Raw genomic sequence first — 17,349 nt, 5'->3', positions numbered from 1 at the left:
TTTTTTCGTTTTAAAAACCGAGACAGTACTGGGCAATCTGGGACAGGTAGGTCACCTTATCAGGAACTCCTTGACCTCGGAAGCCACCCCTAAGGGTCCCCAGCTCACTTTTACCTTAGGTAAGGGTTCTACTCACCCCGCAGAAGACTGTCCCCACCCTTTCGTTAGAAACATCCTACAACAACCCCATCAGTGCCTTTACCCTGGCCAACTAGCCCATTTCTAGGCACTCAACTCTTTTAATCCAGATTAGCTACGGGCGGCCAGAAGCCCGCCTGCGATTGGCCAGTTCTGCGATTCAGCAGAGATGCTCAGTGGCCGCGGTCGCGAGTGGTACAGCGTTTCCTCCCGGCAACAGCCCTAGCCGGCGCTCATAGGCTGAGCCGATTGATGTGCCAGTACTTTGGGGCGGCTGCAGAGCGCGTTCATTGGCTGTTTGAAGGCTTCTGGCAGCCCCTGGATTGGTTGACTCTGTGGAGCGCTGTGCGACTGCGCAGAGGCCTACTTTAGAGGAGGCGGAGCTTCGTCCTTCGCCGGCTGGGAAAGCAGAGGGATCGGCTAGTGGCGACAGCAGAAGTCGGGCCTTAGCCCTGCCGGGGCAGTGGGCTTTAAGTAAGAACCAGAGGGTTTTTGAATCCTTTAGGTTTGTTGCTTCTGTAGCCGTGACCGTGAGCTCTGGTGGGGGAGGGGCGGAGGGCGGTCTTCAACGGTCAGTGATAGGCATGGTTCTCGGTCAATGGGAGCAGGAGCTTCTGAAATGGGTCCTGAGATTGGCCCTTTCCAATCTCTTATAGCCAATGGACGTCGGGAAGGGTGGGCGGGTCTACTGGGCCTTATTTTCTTCTTCCTACGGCCCGGACTCACTCGCCTAGGCGGCGGGGCCGGGAGGGGCCAGGCGTCTACGCGGTGAGCTTCGGGGACCTTGGGAGCGGGGGGCTACTTTGGGAGCGATACCCGCGGGAGCATCTGCGAGGGGAGGGGGCGGGAGTTTGAGGTGGTTGTTAGCAACAGCTCCCTTTATTGAGTTGATAAGTACCCGGCCTAGTGCTTAGCGTTTCGCTTGCATCATCTGAGTTAATCACAGCAACCCTGCCGGGCAAGGAGGTTGGGATCCCCATTTTACAGGAGGAGAAACTGAGACTCGGGCAGCTTACACAGCCAAGGTCACACAGCTAATAAATGGCAGAGACTGGATCTGTATTCAGAGTTGTTTTAACTCCGGGGCAGTGCTCTCTTAAACCAGTAGGCTTTGTTGCTGGGTTGGGAGAGGAAGGTGTCAGGGAATGGGAACTTTCCCCAGGAAATAGATTGAGGGAAGGGAATCCTAGGGTAGAAGAAAAGGAATGAGCAGTTGAGGTAAGAGGAAAGAAATCGGTTACTCAACAGTTACTGAGTGCCTACTCTGTGCCGTGCATTGTTCTAGGTTCTAGGCTTACAAAGATGAATAAGGCCAGAGGCAGATGAAGCCCCATTAGGGGTTTGGGAGGCCCTACGATGGGCCCTAACACTGTGTTCACATGATTATGTGTCTTTATAAAATTTGCAAGAGTAAGATATTTTGTATTCTTTTTTTAAAGAGAGGGTCTTCAAGATTGCATAAAACTTTAGGTTCCTGTACACTTGGATCTGCCCTTGTAAAGGGCTTAGACTAAGTGGAGATTATGCTGTAGGCAGCACAGTGTAATGGCAGGAGCACTAGGAGAACATTACAGGACTGTGGGTAAATTTCCTGGTATATAAAACAGGGCTTACAGTATATCTGCCATGCAAAGTTTGACGAGGTGCAGGAAAGCACCAGGCCAGGAACGCACTTTATTTTTGGTGAAATGGAACCCGGAGAGATGCAGGTACTGGGACTTGTCTTCTCTCCTACCTGAGACAGTTCTACTCCATGCTGTCTTCCCAACCTTTTACTAGATTGTTGGTAGGTTGGACACAGTTTCCTCCCTTCTGATCGCTCCAGCTCTCAAGGGGACTCTTGGAGCTGAACTGCCATGGCTTTGGGACCCAGATTTGGGGGAATTGAGTAAAGAAAAGGACATACGGTTTTTGCTTCTAAACTGGCTTCTTTTAGCTGGTGTGCTTGGTTCTTATTCAGTCAAAATAGTCTATTGTGTTACCAGGCAATGGGGATGCACCCACTTAACTGAAGGCCTCATCTAAAAACAAAGTAGTATTTATTTCACCTCCAGTCAGTTATGAAGTTTGCCCTTTATTGCCAGTTTATTGCCTGTTTAAATTTTGTCCTTTGAGTTCTGGGTACAGCGCAATTGAACTAGTCTCTAGCTTGACTTCGTATAGCAGTGCCGAAACTGCATTTTGGTTTAGATATGAGAATAATTTCCCTTTAGAGTTTTAAAAATCATAGCTCAGGCTACTAATATCAGGGTACTCTTTAACCCTTAAACTTTGTAATCTGGTAGCCAACTAACTTTTCTTAGGAATCTAGAATCCTGTTTTAAAGCTTTGCCCTAGAAGGGAGCCCGTAGATTGATTTTTATTTAAAAAAAATCTGGTTGTAGTATATTGAATTTAATACTTAGAAACAGCAAGGTGTGAATAAGGGAGCAGCTGAAAAGAGAAGGGGAAAATATGGGCGGGGCAGCTGCTTTGTTAGATGGGACCAACAACCAAATAATTGCAGTTTCCCTTTTTTAGCTGAAACAATGTCTCCATGTAAGTCAGGTTTAAATACAGGCAATTTTATACATTAGAATCCTTTAGACAGAACCTTTTCTGTCCCAGTGTGTCTTACTCATTTAAATGACCTGCCTAGAGGCAGATTCCAGGTGTGAGGTCTTACAGCTGCTTCAGAATTTCTTTCAGCACTGACATTTCCAGCATTCAATCTTAATTACATTTTATATAATTTTTTTTTTTTTTTTTTTTTTGTGGTACGCCGGCCTCTCACTGCTGTGGCCTCACCCGCTGCGGAGCACAGGCTCCAGACGCGCAGGCTCAGCGGCCATGGCTCACGGGCCCAGCCGCTCTGCGGCATGTGGGATCCTCCCGGACCGGGGCACGAACCCGTGTCCCCTGCATCGGCAGGTGGACTCTCAACCACTGCGCCACCAGGGAAGCCCCATTTTATATAATTTTTTTTAACATTTTAAAAAATATTTATTTTTGGTTGTGTTGGGTCTTTGTTGCTGCGCATGGGCTTTCTGTAGTGGCGGTGAGCGGGGGCTACTCTTCATTGCAGTGTGCAGGCTTGTCATTGCAGTGGCTTCTTTTGTTGCGGAGCATGGGCTCTAGGTGCGTGGGCTTCCGTAGCTGTGGCTTGCGGGCTCTGGAGCTCAGGCTCAGTAGTTGTGGCGCACAGGCTTAGTTGCTCTGCGGCATGTGGGATCTTCCCAGACCAGGACTCGAACCCGTGTCCCGTGCATCGGCAGGCGGATTCTTAACCACTGCGCCGCCAGGGAAGCCCACATTTTATATAATTTTATGTTCTTAATGTATTTCTTCAGATTCCTGCCTGACCAAAGTGACCTCAAAAAAGGAGGGAAAATGGCTTCTGAATCTGAAACCTTGAATCCCAGTGCTCGGATAATGACCTTTTACCCGACTATGGAGGAGTTCCGGAACTTCAGTCGTTATATTGCCTACATTGAATCCCAAGGAGCTCATCGGGCTGGGCTGGCTAAGGTGGGGGACGGGGCCTTTGGGACTCAGGGTGGCAGTAAGATTTTTCCTAAATGAAGGCTGGAAGAACCGAGTTTTACTGAAAGGCAGGCTTGGTGGTAGTTGAATATTTGCTGTCCTATTTACAAGTTAATTCCTTTCGTTAACATCTGAAGCATCTCTTTTTAGGTTGGAGAAGAGCTGCTTAGAATGTTTAAAAGGGAGGAAGAGAGCAGTGTCCCAGGGCCAGCTGCTGTGGTGCTTCCATCTCTTGGTGGAGAAGGGTGTTTTCATCAATCCAACTTCTCTCGTTCTCGGTTTCGGTCTCATCCAGCACTCTGATAGTAATTTGGCTTCCCATGTGAACTTTCTGTTAGATTGAGAGAGAATCAACTCTTCAACCTCTTGTCTTGGTGCCCAGATAAGATTCTGAGGCTGAGAATTCCGTACCTTAGATCATTGCAACGAGGCAGCTAGTTGGTAGCAGAACTGGATCAGGGCTAGCATGACAGTGTGACTTGCCGTGTTTGGGTGAGCATGGTTAAATCCATGTGACTTTTTAGTAGAATCGGCTGTTGGCCTGCACACTTCTTGGACTCTGACCAGCTTGTCAGGTTTCTGATCTCTTTGTTTCTTGTGTTCCCTACAGGTTGTTCCTCCAAAGGAGTGGAAGCCACGAGCGTCCTATGATGATATTGATGACCTGGTCATTCCTGCCCCCATCCAGCAGCTAGTGACTGGGCAGTCTGGCCTTTTTACTCAGTACAACATACAGAAGAAAGCCATGACTGTTCGAGAGTTCCGCAAGATAGCCAATAGCGATAAGTGAGTGAAAACACATTCCTTCCCACCTGTCCTAGCATCTGGGACCTGATATCTCACGTGCAAAGCAGTCTCCAGGACTGCTGCCATCCCGCTGAAAAATAGTTTCCTCACCTCTAGTATCTGTCTCTCTGTCCGCTCTTTACATGGAAGCGTTCCTCATCTCGGTACACAGTCACAGTCTAAACTTGTACATATTTTTACATAAAGTAATCCCATTGTTTTTCCTTCAAAAGTAGGATCATTTTCTGACTCTAATAATTTGCAAGGTTGCAAAGGGGAAACTTGGAGTTGGTTCAAGAGGAGCGTTGGCCGGATGTATTGATACTACCCACTTATCAAAAAGTGGCCTTCGAGGTTTAAGTTAATCTCTTCCGTCTGGGTCCTCCTGTCTTTAATCATGGCAAACTCCTCACTACCCCTACAGATGCTATCTCATTTCCTTTGTGACATTATCCAAATGTGAGTGAACTACCAGGCTGGTTGCTGTTTTCTATCACTCCATCATCATCTGTACATTCTTGTCTCTGTTGGAAACATCTTTGTTTAGGTCTGCTGTCTTCAGTTGTTTTTCTCTGCTGTTTTTAATATTTTGCTCTCATTACCTCAGATTTACAGAGAATAAGTTGTGTGTTCCCCTCATTGGGCTCTGACTAGTCCTTAATCCTCTTGCTTGGATCTTCTCCCTTCCCTTGTTACTTCTTCATTTTGTGGCTCCACAAGGGATTCCTCCCTCCCCCTTGCCTCTTCTCCTGAGCCTTTTTGGTCCACACATATCTTGGTTTCAGCCAGACTTTTTTTTTTTTTTTTTTTTTTTTTTTTTGCGGTACGCGGACCTCTCACTGTTGTGGCCTCTCCCGTTGCAGAGCACAGGCTCCGGACGCGCAGGCTCAGCGGCCATGGCTCACGGGCCCAGCCGCTCTGCGGCATGTGGGATCTTCCCGGACCGGGGCACGAACCCGTGTCCCCTGCATCGGCAGGTGGACTCTCAACCACTGCGCCACCAGGGAAACCCCCAGCCAGACGTTTTTGCGGCTCTGCCGTGGAGGCTCGCAGTAGAGCCTCAGCTTGCCAGGCTTCACACTTGGAGTGCTTTATCATCTCACATCAGGTCGCGCTCTTTCTCCGTCTGTGCTCTGCCTTCTTTTCCTTTGACATAGCACAGTTCTAAGTGTGGGCTTCCAATTTTATTGGCAGCCTAACTCTTAAAGCATCTCTATTGCTGGCCAACCTGCTGTCTAATGAGGGAATCTGTGTAAAAGCCTGTTGAAGAAGTGTGCCATGCTCCGCAGATGAGAGGCTGTGCCGTCTTCATGTCTGCTTCCTAGCTCTGCGCCGTGCCAAGCACACTTGCTTTGTTTCACGTCGGGTTGGCCTCACTCAGGCCCCTGTGCTGTTCTTCCTGTCTCATCAACATATGGTAGGCCTTACCTTCTTTCAGGACACCTCTTTTTAAATCAGCCGGTCCTGTGTCTTTTCCCTTCATCCGAAATACAATCAATTCTTACCTTTGATTTCTGTCTGTGTGGTCAGCCAGCTTTAAGATAACCCAGTAGGGTAAAAACCTAAACTTTTAAAGCAGATCAGTTGGAAGTAGAGTTATTTGTATTTAAAGGGTTTAGAACTTGAGAATTCTAAACTTCATGATTCATTAGTTTAACATCAAAATGTAAGGCAGTATTTAAAGTAAGATTTTTTTTTCCCCACTCATCTCATCTCCACACAGTTTCATTTTGGTCTTATCATGTTTTTTGGCCATTTGAGTTATAGTGTGCATTTTCAAATACCTATTAGGTTTACACGTTACTCTTTTTAAATTGTGTAGTAATTTTTAAGTGGTTTGAATTTTTAAAAGATTGTTTTGGGAGTAAGTTTTCAGTATGTGATTATTGAGCTAAAGAGTACAGATATTGGGCTTCCCTGGTGGCGCAGTGGTTGAGAGTCCGCCTGCCGATGCAGGGGACACGGGTTCGTGCCCCGGTCCGGGAAGATCCCACATGCCGCGGAGCGGCTGGGCCCGTGAGCCATGGCTGCTGAGCCTGCACGTCTGGAGCCTGTGCTCCGCAACGGGAGAGGCCACAACAGTGAGAGGCCCGCATATCGCAAAAACAAACAAACAAAAAAAAAGAGTACAGACATTTTTAATGGTATTATGTGGGGAGATATAGATAGATAGATAGATAGTGGTGTGTGTGTATTTGAGTGTGTGAGCATATGTATACACATGTATTTTGCTAAATGGAACATTTGATGTGCAGAAACCTATTTTTATGTTTTTAGGACTATTTTATATTTTTATTAAAATATTTGGTTTTCAGGCATGATTATTTGTTGAATGTTAGCCACACTGCATAGGATGCTGGGAATGTAGCAGTGACAACTGAAGTTAGCCCTCTTGGAGACGCTTCCTTAGAGTGCAGGGAAGTAAATTCTTTTCCAGGGCCTCAGCTCTCCATGTGCTGGGTTTTGGTCGTCTGTGGATACATAGGGATTTGCAGTCTTGGTTCTCACAGGTTTGGAAGCCTATTTTCTCCCTGTGTGGCCAGGCTACTCCTGACGGGTGCAGTGTGTAGTTATAGTAGAGTCTCTTGAAAGAGTGGAGGATATCATTCTTAAGGAAGATGGGCTTACATCTTTGTGTATGTTACCTTTTTTGGGCCCAGAACGTTGAGGGAGTTACTGGGTACTGTATTGGAACCTTGAAGGCCAAGGTTATGTCTTGTTCATTTGAAATGTCTTGCTATCCCTGGAACAGGGATTGTGTCTCGTGCCGTTCATAATGCCTCATGTATTTAGTCCCTTATAAGTGGCTAACACTTTTTTTTTTTAACTTTTTAAAGGTACTGTACCCCACGCTATAGTGAATTTGAAGAGCTTGAACGGAAATACTGGAAAAATCTCACATTCAATCCCCCAATCTATGGTGCAGATGTGAATGGCACTCTCTATGAAAAGGTGAGACTTCCTGGGATCTCTATGCAGCATTTTTGCGATTTTGTAATTTAATCCCATTTTCATCTGCCCAGCATGTAGTGGGCACCAAAAAGCTGTTTTGCTGAACGGGTGTCTGGACAAAGGAACGGCCCACCACCAGGTGATGGGCTGTGCTCACTTAATTGTGGGTAGTTTTGCATGTGACTGAATTTTATTTCTCCCACTCTACATGTGAATTGGATGATATGGTGTTTTTAGCAAGGGCTGTTAGAAGAGTCCGTGGGTGGTAGCTCTGATGAGTTCTAGAAAGGGTGGGATCACAGTAAATGAAATGTTGGGGGAGGGCAATGTAGTTTCTGAAGAAAAAAGATCACTGACCAATATAATGGAAGGGGTATATATTTAAGAAGAGGAACATATTTAGATTTGCAGAATCCTCAAACAAGATTCTGTAGCAAAAGCTGTTTTAACAAATTGCATTGGCTTAGGATTTAGTGCTTTTTGGCATAGAGAACAGCCTTAGATACGGTACAAGGAAGAAATATTTGGGACTGTTTTTTGGATGATTAAAAAATCTGTAGGGGGCTTCCCTGGTGGCGCAGTGGTTGAGAGTCCGCCTGCCGATGCAGGGGACATGGGTTTGTGCCCCGATCCGGGAAGATCCCACATGCCGCGGAGCGGCTGGGCACGTGAGCCATGGCCGCTGAGCCTGCGCGTCCGGAGTCTGTGCTCCACAACGGGAGAGGCCACAACAGTGAGAGGCCCGCGTACCGCAAAAAAAAAAAAAAAAAAAAAAAAACAAAACTGTAGGGTGTTTTAGGGATTATCACTCCGATTAATTTATTGTTTTTGTAAATTATTTGAAGGAAGATGTTTAAAAAGTGGATTCCAGTTTTGTTGATGACAGCTTTTTTGGGTGGTGGGAAGTGAAGCTTGTAGGCATAAATCCAGAACGTACTTATAGGAAGTGGGCTCCTCGATGACCTTTACAACTCAGGATAACATTGTAGACTTTTTTTTTTTTTTTTTTTTTGCGCGGTACGTGGGCCTCTCACTGCTGTGGCCTCTCCCGTTGTGGAGCACAGGCTCCGGACGCGCAGGCTCAGCGGCCATGGCCCACGGGCCCAGCCGCTCCACAGCATGTGGGATCTTCCCGGACCAGGGCACAAACCCGTGTCCCCTGCATCGGCAGGCGGACTCTCAACCACTGCGCCACCAGGGAAGCCCCCACATTGTAGACTTTTTACTGAAGACACTGCCCAGTGGAAATAAGGGCTGGATAAGTCACAAATGAGTACAGTTGATTCCCATGCTTTGTATTTTTTATGGTTTGACAGTACTTTGCTCTTTCGACTTAAGTTTCTTTCTTTTTCTTTTTTTTAAAATTAATTTATTTTTGGCTGCGTTGGGTCTTCGTTGCTGTACGCGGGCTCTCTAGTTGCGGCGAGCGGGTGCTACTCTTCGTTGCGGTGCATGGGCTTCTCATTGCGGTGGCTCCTCTTGTTGCGGAGCATGATCTCTAGGTGTGCGGGCTTCAGTAGTTGTGGCATGTGGGCTCAGTAGTTGTGGCTGCGGGCTCTAGAGTGCAGGCTCAGTAGTTGTGGTGCACGGGCTTAGTTGCTCTGCGGCATGTGGGATCTTCCTGGACCACGGCCCGAACCCTTGTCCCCTGCATTGGCAGGCGGATTCTTAACCACTGCACCACCAGGGAAGTCCTGACCTAAGTTTCTTTAGCTTCTGTGCAAACTCTTCCTCTTGGGTTTAGAACAGGTGGCTGTCCCTCCTTTTTCATCTTTCATGTACTAGTGTTCAGTGTTGTTCACCAACTGGTGTTTGCCCTTCAGAGGTATAATGGCGTCAGTTCCAGTGGCAGCTCTGAACAGCGAGTGAGGGGTGCTGTGGTCTTCAGGGCCATGTAGTTTCAACATTATTCCTAATCTTTGTTAGGAGTGACAGCTCACCTGTGACCTGCTCTGTGATTGGTGGGTTCAGAGCCTCAGTTTGTATTCAGTGTAACTTCCTCTGCAGCATGTTGATGAATGGAATATCGGCCGCCTGAAAACAATCCTGGACTTGGTGGAAAAGGAGAGCGGGATCACCATTGAGGGCGTGAACACCCCATACCTGTACTTCGGCATGTGGAAGACATCCTTTGCCTGGCACACCGAAGACATGGACCTGTACAGCATCAATTACCTGCACTTCGGAGAACCCAAATCCTGGTAAAGTCGGCCTGCACTTGGCACTGGGGCTTCTCAGCTTTCATGTACCCAGGGAACACCTTGGAATCGGGCAAAATGCAGATTATGGTTCGGCAGGCTTAGGGTGGGACTGGTGTGTTACATTTTGTTCCGACTTTCAAGCAGTAAGGTGCTGTTTGAGCTCTGGTGCTCTCCCTGCCCTTGGGAGTAGCAAACGTTAGCGGGCCGGGCACTTAGTACCACAGTATGAAAACAGAAAGGTGCCTGAGTGACCGAGAGCCATGGGCGCTCTCCCACTGTCTGGTTCCTTTTTCTGAACAGGCCTGAGGCATTTCTTAGAGGCAGACTTCCAAGACTGGAGTCACTTCTTCAGATGATAGAAAGCTTTCTTTTCCTCATGGAAAAAATATTTGGTGAGCAGCAGTGTGTGCTTTACTCACGAGGGGACGCAGGACCACTCAGCGTCCGCTCCCCGTTCCCCACCGAGGCCGCCGTCTGGCTGGGGAGAAATCAGAGAAAGCTCTCTCGTTTCTTCCTGCGCCCACCCATCTATCTCAGCATGTTAGCGAAGATGCTGCCTTCGGCAAAGCAAAAGACAGATGGGGTGCCCACCCTCACACCGCTAGGGGACTGGTCAGGAGAGAGAAAGTGGGAGAAAAGCTCTGATGGGGAACAGTGGTTGTAATAGGTTCACACAGGAAGGTGTGTGAGCATGGGGACTAGAGAAGGCTCCCCTGGAAGAGGTGACAGCTGAGCCGAGAGCTCGCAGGTGAGGCCGTGGCTGGGTGTGGTGGTGGTGGGTTCGGAAGGCGGACTGAGGGGAGGGTGTCTGGGTGGTTGTAACAACACGTGCAAAGACACTTGAGAGCGAGCACGGTGTCTTGAGTAACTAGAGGAAGGAAGTCCCTTGTGGTTTGCGTGCTGTGTGTGAGGACGGAGGAGTGAGGAGGCCGGAGGGGACACCGTGGCCAGGCCATGGGGAGTCGTGCAGACTGTATCTGTCTCCATTCCTTTCCGGTACCTTCAGTCACATCCTTTCCCAGGACTTTTCTTTTCTTCTGGCAGATGCTTTGCAGTTTCCAGTATTGGAAGGGGGAAAACCCTTTTGAGCCTGTGATTACCCCCTAACTACTGTCCCAGTTCCTTCCTTAGGTGGCTAGACTTCTAGACTCTAGCTTTTGTGTCTTCACCATGTTTACTCTGAAGTTCCCTGAAATTGGACTTTTTGTTCTCAGGTCAAGAGATTTTCTAGTTGCTATATACACTCTTTAGGTCATCTGAAGTGGTTCCTTTAGAGACTTCTGTGCAATGTTGCCTGATGGATCACAGAGTCCTTTAGGTGACAAACATTTTCCTTAGCTCCTCATCTGTTTTGTTGCATAACAGAGCTATTTGGGATGGGAAGGTTTTGTTGTGGAATCATCTTTAGAATGCATTGTAAGTGTAAATCAGACTTACCTGAGTTCCCGAATATAAAGCTTAACAGTTGTGCAAAAGTTTTAAATAGTCCTCTATGTGTTTTTTATTTTTTCTGTTCAATTTTTAATGAAGGGCAATTCCTATGGTGTCTAGATACGCACGGGGGTGGAGGAGTGAGTGCTTACTGGATAATCGGTACACGGTTGTGGAGACAAAGGGAAATGGGCTCAGCACATAGGGGCCAGGTCTCTGGTAACTGATCCGTTGTCACCTCGTTTCCCATCTTCCTCCCTCTATCTCATCCCAGTTAGGCCTTTCAGGCTCTGCCAGGAGCACTTTAATGCCATCCTCCTCCTTTTTTTTTTTTTTTTTAACTTTTATTGCATGAACAACATTATAAAGGAGAGCAACATTGAGTGTGTACCCTAAATCCTGGTTCATGATAAATATTCAATAAATGTCTTGTTAAATGAATGAATATAAAAGATAAAACCGCTCACACTTCTGCGTGTGCTCTGCCCTCCTCTGCCCAAACAGTCTAATACTTCATTTCTCCAGATCCCTATCTGGTTCTCGTGGTTGAGAAGTTGAAAAGTCTGATATTTCAAGCTGTCCTGAAAGGGGAGACGAGCCCCTCTGCTCAGCGGCTGATGCTTCTTTGTGTTTGCAGGTACTCTGTCCCGCCTGAGCACGGAAAGCGGCTGGAGCGCCTGGCCAAAGGTACGGGGTCCACTCCGCTTGCTGGGTCAGACCTGCCTGTGAGCTGCGCTCATTGCTCTAAGGTGTCCACTTGCTGTGGTCCTTTCTCAGGCCCACATGTGGGGAGTGAGCCAGACTGCCAGATTGGTTACATATCAGAGCGACTAAAATCAGAGCCTTTTCCCACTTTGTCTTGGGAAGGGACTTAGTAAGTCTTAGACTGTGTTTGCCTCAATTTTATCATGCATGGGTTTATTTGACTAGGGATAGTGTATTGGTCATATTGGGTCTGGTTCTTTTGCCAAAAACCCAAATCATCAAGTCAAAGTTGAATTTTATGCTTTGGTTCTTTTAAGTGGACTCCAATAGATTTGTACCTCTACAGAGCCTATTTCACAAGAGCTTGGGTCGTGTGTGCTGTAGTTGTGCTACTAACAAAAGATTGAGGATCCCAGTGAATGGAGAAAGGCTCTAAATTGTTTCAAAGGTCTTTGTGAGAACAGAGGCACCTGGGGCAATCCCCCAAACAGGATTTGATTACCCATGTAACAGCCTACACAGGAGGCAGCGCAGAGGTTCATTGTGGAACCTTAGGATTGACCTGAAGCTAGAAGAATATGTGGAGATCACATTGGTGATTCATCCTCCTTATCATGTAGATGAGATGCGCGGTGTGAGGTGACTCCAGGGTTACAGAGCCAGCGTGGGGCTGTGTATTAACTGTGCCCGTTTTCAATTAAACAGGCTTTTTCCCGGGCAGTGCTCAAAGCTGTGAGGCTTTTCTCCGCCATAAGATGACCTTGATTTCGCCTTTAATGCTGAAGAAATACGGAATTCCCTTTGACAAGGTGAGCGGATTTCGCACACAGCAGCCCTTGGCTTACGCGGAAACCACCCTTGCTGGCGTGTGTTTCACAGAGGAGCTTTATTCTACTTGATTCTCTGTACCAGGTGTGGGCCAGGGCTAATCTGTATCATCGTTTGATCTCGAAGCATTAAAGGTGGGCTACCCCTTCCTGGTGCCAGAGGAGGGTCAAGCCCCCTTGAACAGTGTCATCTGGAGGAGTCATTAATTATAGTCATGGTGTCTGATGTGTAGAGACTTTGCATGTCACAGAAGACACCAGGTCCCCAGTGGTTTTGTGACCCAGCCCTGGCCACTGAGCTCAGTTGTAGCAGAGCTGGAGCGCAACTTCCCAGGTCTCTAGACGCCTGCCGTTTGCTGCAGCTGCTTCCCGTCTGCTTTTGTTCAGGTGACTCAGGAAGCTGGAGAATTTATGATCACTTTCCCTTACGGGTACCATGCCGGCTTTAACCATGGCTTCAACTGTGCTGAGTCCACTAATTTTGCTACCCGGCGGTGGATCGAGTATGGCAAACAAGCTGTGCTGGTAAGTCCGCTGGGTTTCCTTCACAGTAACCGTGTCTAAAAATGACTGGTTGAGCCAGCCAACCTTCTTAGATACACCGGCTGGTGATTAGAACATTTCTTTGAGCTGCTGGAATTCAGAAGCAGAGTGGCGGGGAATGTGCAAAAGTGCCAGCATCTTGTGTTCACAAAGAATTTTAAAAGATCTGTTCCGATTTGAGTCGTATAAAATGAGGTTTCCGTGCTTGAGTCCATTGAGCATTAAAACTACACCTACACACTGTGCTATTGCTTTCTTTAGCCACTCTGGGATTTCTCTGTTGAGGAGAAATCTTAAGGGCTTCGTTTTACATTAGGGAAGCAGCAGGGCTGGACGTTTGGCTGGGAGTAGACTCGCTCCTGTGGTCCTGGCTTGGATAGACAGCAGAGGGAAGGTGGACGTTGACCATCCAGGGTCTAACGCTGAGCCTCATCTCTAACCGTTCTCCATGCGCCCTAGTTAGCGCCCAGGTTGACTCGCCCCAGTGCCATGTGTCCTCCACCCTTTTTTCCCTGCTTCCTTTCATGTGTGAAGGCTCTGCAAGGATGTTATGCCCTCAGCCTGTAAACCCAAACATTTCAGCCTTAAACTGTCTTGTGTCTTTTCCCATTCGGAGGGAGGAGATGGGAGGAGGGGCTCGGGGGAGGAGCAGGGCAAGTGTCTCACCTGGAGCTCCTCTGGCACCTTGCCACAGTGCTCCTGCAGAAAGGACATGGTGAAGATCTCCATGGACGTGTTTGTGAGGAAGTTCCAGCCAGAAAGGTACAAACTCTGGAAAGCTGGGAAGGACAGCACCGTCATTGACCACACTCTGCCCACGCCAGAAGCGGCCGAGTTTCTCAAGGAGAGTGAACTGGCCCCGAGAGCCCGGAAGGAGGAGGAGTGCCCGGAGGAGGATGACATGGAGGGGGTCGAGGATGGAGAGGAGGGTGACCTGAAGAGGAGGTAACCCTGCAGCCCTCGGGCCCAGCTGCCTGAGGGAGGCGTGTCTGGCAGCTCCCGTAGCCTGCCGAGAGGCTGCTTCTGAGTGGGGTGTTTGAGCACACCTGAGGGAATGTTTTTTCTTGGTACAGGCCCCAGAATCCTCAATGAGGTGTTCAGGCCCTTCCTCGTGGCTGCCACCCAAGGGTGGTAGCACCGCTACATGGGCCGTAGTCTGCTGGAGCAAGGCTCACATGCGTGCGAGGGCATGGCTCCCTCTGAGCCAGAGAAGCCAGTTTTCTCACTGCCATTTGAGGGCTTTTTAAAAAATTAATTAATTAATTTATTAATTTATTATTATTTTTTTATTTTTGACTGCGTTGGGTCTTTGTTGCTGTGCATGGGCTTTCTCTAGTTGTGGCGAGCGGGGGCTACTCTTCGTTGCGGTGCGCAGGCTTCTCATCGCAGTGGCTTCTCTTGTTGTGGAGCATGGGCTCTAGGTGTGCGGGCTTCAGTAGTTGTGGCTCGCCGGCTCTAGAGTACGGGCTCAGTAGTTGTGGCACGCGGGCTCAGTAGTTGTGGCTTGCGGGGCTCTAGAGCGCAGGCTCGGTAGTTGTGGCGCACGGGCTTACTTGCTCCGCGGTATGTGGGATCTTCCCGGACCGGGGCACGAACCCGTGTCCCCTGCATTGGTAGGTGGATTCTTAACCACTGTGCCACCAGGGAAGTCCCCATTTGAGGGCTTTTTGAAAAGGAGACAGTAGTGAAGGAAATGAGACTCACAAGGGCAGGGGCCAGGGTCCTCGGTGTCTGAGCCAGAGGATCTGTCCTCAGGAGAGTTTCTCTTGGGCTGTGTGGGGAAGAAAGGAGGAACATTTACCGGGGACCTGCTGTACACCAGGCGCTCTGCCAGGTGCTCAGCACACCTCTTCTTAAGCCTCACGTCAAACCTGTGAAGGGGGTGGTGACATCCCTGTTTGCATTTGATGGAACAGGCTCAGGGAGGTGAGGTCCCCAGTCTCAGGTGGCACCGAAGTGTGAAGCAGGCTCTGGCCGTTGAGTTGGGTTGCGTGGGGAGGTGTTTGTGTAAGCAGATGTATACTGGGGCTCTTAAAAAGTTTGCCCTCCTCCTTGCAGCCTGGCCAAGCACCGTATCGGGACAAAGAGGCACCGAGTTTGTCTTGAAATCCCACAGGAGGTGAGTCAGAGCGAGCTCTTCCCCAGGGAGGAGCTGGGCTCTGGACAGTACGATATGGCGGAGTGCCAGGCTGCCCTTGCTCCTGTGAGGCCCACCCACAGCTCCGTGCGCCAAGTTGAGGACAGTCTCACCTTCCCAGGTGAGTTGGTTATGGTATTTTTCCCCACAGCCCTAATCATTCTTTTCTGTGTTGGACGCCACATCAGTGCGGGGTCACAGATGTGACAAAGGGGAGGTGGGTCTGTGAGCAGATGGTGTGATTGGAGTGTGGGAAGCGCTTTGGTTGGGGTCACCCAGGGCGGCTGAGGAACATGGGGGAAAGGCCCCCGCCCCCGCTCTGCCTGGTGAAGTGCCCGTGAATTAACTCTTGCAGAGTAAGCAGCGATTTTCCAGGCAGACAGACTGGGGGAACATAGAAGGGGCTTTCCGGATAGGAGGAGCAGGGCCCAGGCCCGGAGACGTGCACAAGCATGAGCTGCTTGGGGAGCTGGCAGTGATTTCCTGTGATTTGAACAAGGGGTGGGAAGGGTGGGAGACAGGTGTGTCACGGGAGCGACCTGAGAAATGGGATGAGACGACGTGGGGACTGCCAGCCGCCTGAGCGTTTGCTCATTGGGAGGCTTGAGAGGCCGTTTGTATTTTAGGAGAGGACAGACAGTGTGGTCCGGTACAGTGTTTGAAAGCATTCACTAGGACAGTTGTTGAGGACAGATGTGTTAGGAAGGGGCTTGTATCAGTCTCGGGTCAGGTTTGGAGGATCTCTGCGTTGACAGGACCTTGGAGTGTCTGCTGAGAGCCAGTCAGCACTATGGACTTGGACCCTGGGGCCCTGCTGCCTTCTGTTGAGCCGTCTTTCTAGCCCGGCTTCTCTGGGTCTCTGCTGAGCTGCAGGAGACTTCTGAGGAAGTGACAGCTGCTACTTAACTGAGTGTCTGCTGTGTGCAAGGCTGTGCTCCCACCTTACACGCAGCAATCTTATTTAAGAACCCTGGAGAGAGGTGGTACCGTCCTTAAGTTACAGAGGATGAAACTGGAGGCCCAGAGAGGCTAAGCAGCTCGCCCCAGATCACACAGGGACCCTGTCGGTGGTGGAGTCAGAGTTCAGAGCCAGGCCTCACTTGCTGCCCATGTTCCTTGGTCTTGTCACTCTGCCTTTTTTTTTTTTTGCGGTACACGGACCTCTCACTGTTATGGCCTCTCCCGTTGCGGAGCACAGGCTCCGGACGCGCAGGCTCAGCGGCCATGGCTCACGGGCCTAGCCACTCCACGGCATGTGGGATCTTCCCGGACCGGGGCGCGAACCCATGTCCCCTGCATCAGCAGGCGGACTCTCAACCACTGCGCCACCAGGGAAGCCCCACTCTGCCTTTCTTGAAGTTCAGAAGCACAAGAGAAAGTGGGCTCCGTCCATTGTGTCTGTGTGTTTCAGATTATTCCGACTCCACCGAAGTCAAATTTGAAGAGCTTAAAAATGTCAAGCTGGAAGAGGAGGAGGAGGAGGAGGAGGAGGACCAGGACCAGGAAGCGGCCGCCTTGGACCTTTCTGTGAATCCAGTTTCTTTTGGGGGTCGCCTCATCTTCTCAGGCTCCAAAAAGAAGTCATCTTCCAGTCTGGGCTCTGGTTCTTCACGGGATTCTATTTCTTCTGATTCAGAAACCAGTGAGCCTCTGTCCTGCCGAGCCCCAGGGCAAACGGGAGTCCTCACTGTGCACAGCTACGCCAAAGGGGACGACAGGGTCACCGCAGGAGAGTCATGCACGAGGAAGAAAGGGGGCGCCACCAGGAGCATCAATGAGCGGGAGCTGGCCGAGGTGTGGGCGCTGGGTGGGGTGGGGGGCAGGGGGCCTCCTGTGTTGGGGAGGGAGGTGGTTCTGAGGCTGGGCTGCCGCAGAGTCCCAGATGGCAGGAGAGACCCTCAGGATGGACCGCCAGTCTGCAGTTGTGTCAAGCAAAAGCCAGGTGGCAGTGGGTCACCTCAGCTTGTTCTTTGCTCGGAGTTCCTTTCTCTTATCTCTGGGACGGTTGTTCCAAAGAATTGCCTCGCAGCCTCCGTGGCTGCCCTCGGTGGATCTTCAGCTGAGTTAGGTGCATCCTCTGCCCCTCCTGGCCTTAGGGGCCAGGGTT

The 17,349-nt window shown here is 49.6% G+C and overlaps 1 protein-coding gene across 6 annotated transcripts in view; it reads left to right on the top strand.

Annotated features, from left to right (window-relative positions):
* Positions 1-475: 475 nt before the first annotated feature.
* Positions 476-17,349, top strand: part of KDM4A (lysine demethylase 4A) — a 42,920-nt gene continuing 26,046 nt past the window's right edge. Inside the window, exons 1-11 of one of the 6 annotated variants that reach the window (XM_033421899.2) lie at positions 476-612; positions 3,468-3,645; positions 4,271-4,446; positions 7,284-7,398; positions 9,406-9,599; positions 11,668-11,717; positions 12,441-12,544; positions 12,950-13,087; positions 13,800-14,050; positions 15,164-15,363; positions 16,654-17,036. In XM_033421899.2, the coding sequence (XP_033277790.1) occupies positions 3,508-3,645; positions 4,271-4,446; positions 7,284-7,398; positions 9,406-9,599; positions 11,668-11,717; positions 12,441-12,544; positions 12,950-13,087; positions 13,800-14,050; positions 15,164-15,363; positions 16,654-17,036 (1,749 nt within the window). In that variant the 5' untranslated portion in view covers positions 476-612; positions 3,468-3,507. Of the gene's footprint in view, positions 613-678; positions 907-3,467; positions 3,646-4,270; positions 4,447-7,283; positions 7,399-9,405; positions 9,600-11,667; positions 11,718-12,440; positions 12,545-12,949; positions 13,088-13,421; positions 13,780-13,799; positions 14,051-15,163; positions 15,364-16,653; positions 17,037-17,349 lie in introns of those variants that run through there. The other 5 variants (XM_012531803.3, XM_033421900.2, XM_033421898.2 and 2 more) reach the window with 5 other exon arrangements.

The sequence above is a fragment of the Orcinus orca genome, chromosome 1 (assembly GCF_937001465.1).
Source record: "Orcinus orca chromosome 1, mOrcOrc1.1, whole genome shotgun sequence".
In the NCBI taxonomy this organism is placed as follows: domain Eukaryota; kingdom Metazoa; phylum Chordata; class Mammalia; order Artiodactyla; family Delphinidae; genus Orcinus; species Orcinus orca.
This window is presented reverse-complemented; position numbering and strand designations above follow the sequence as displayed.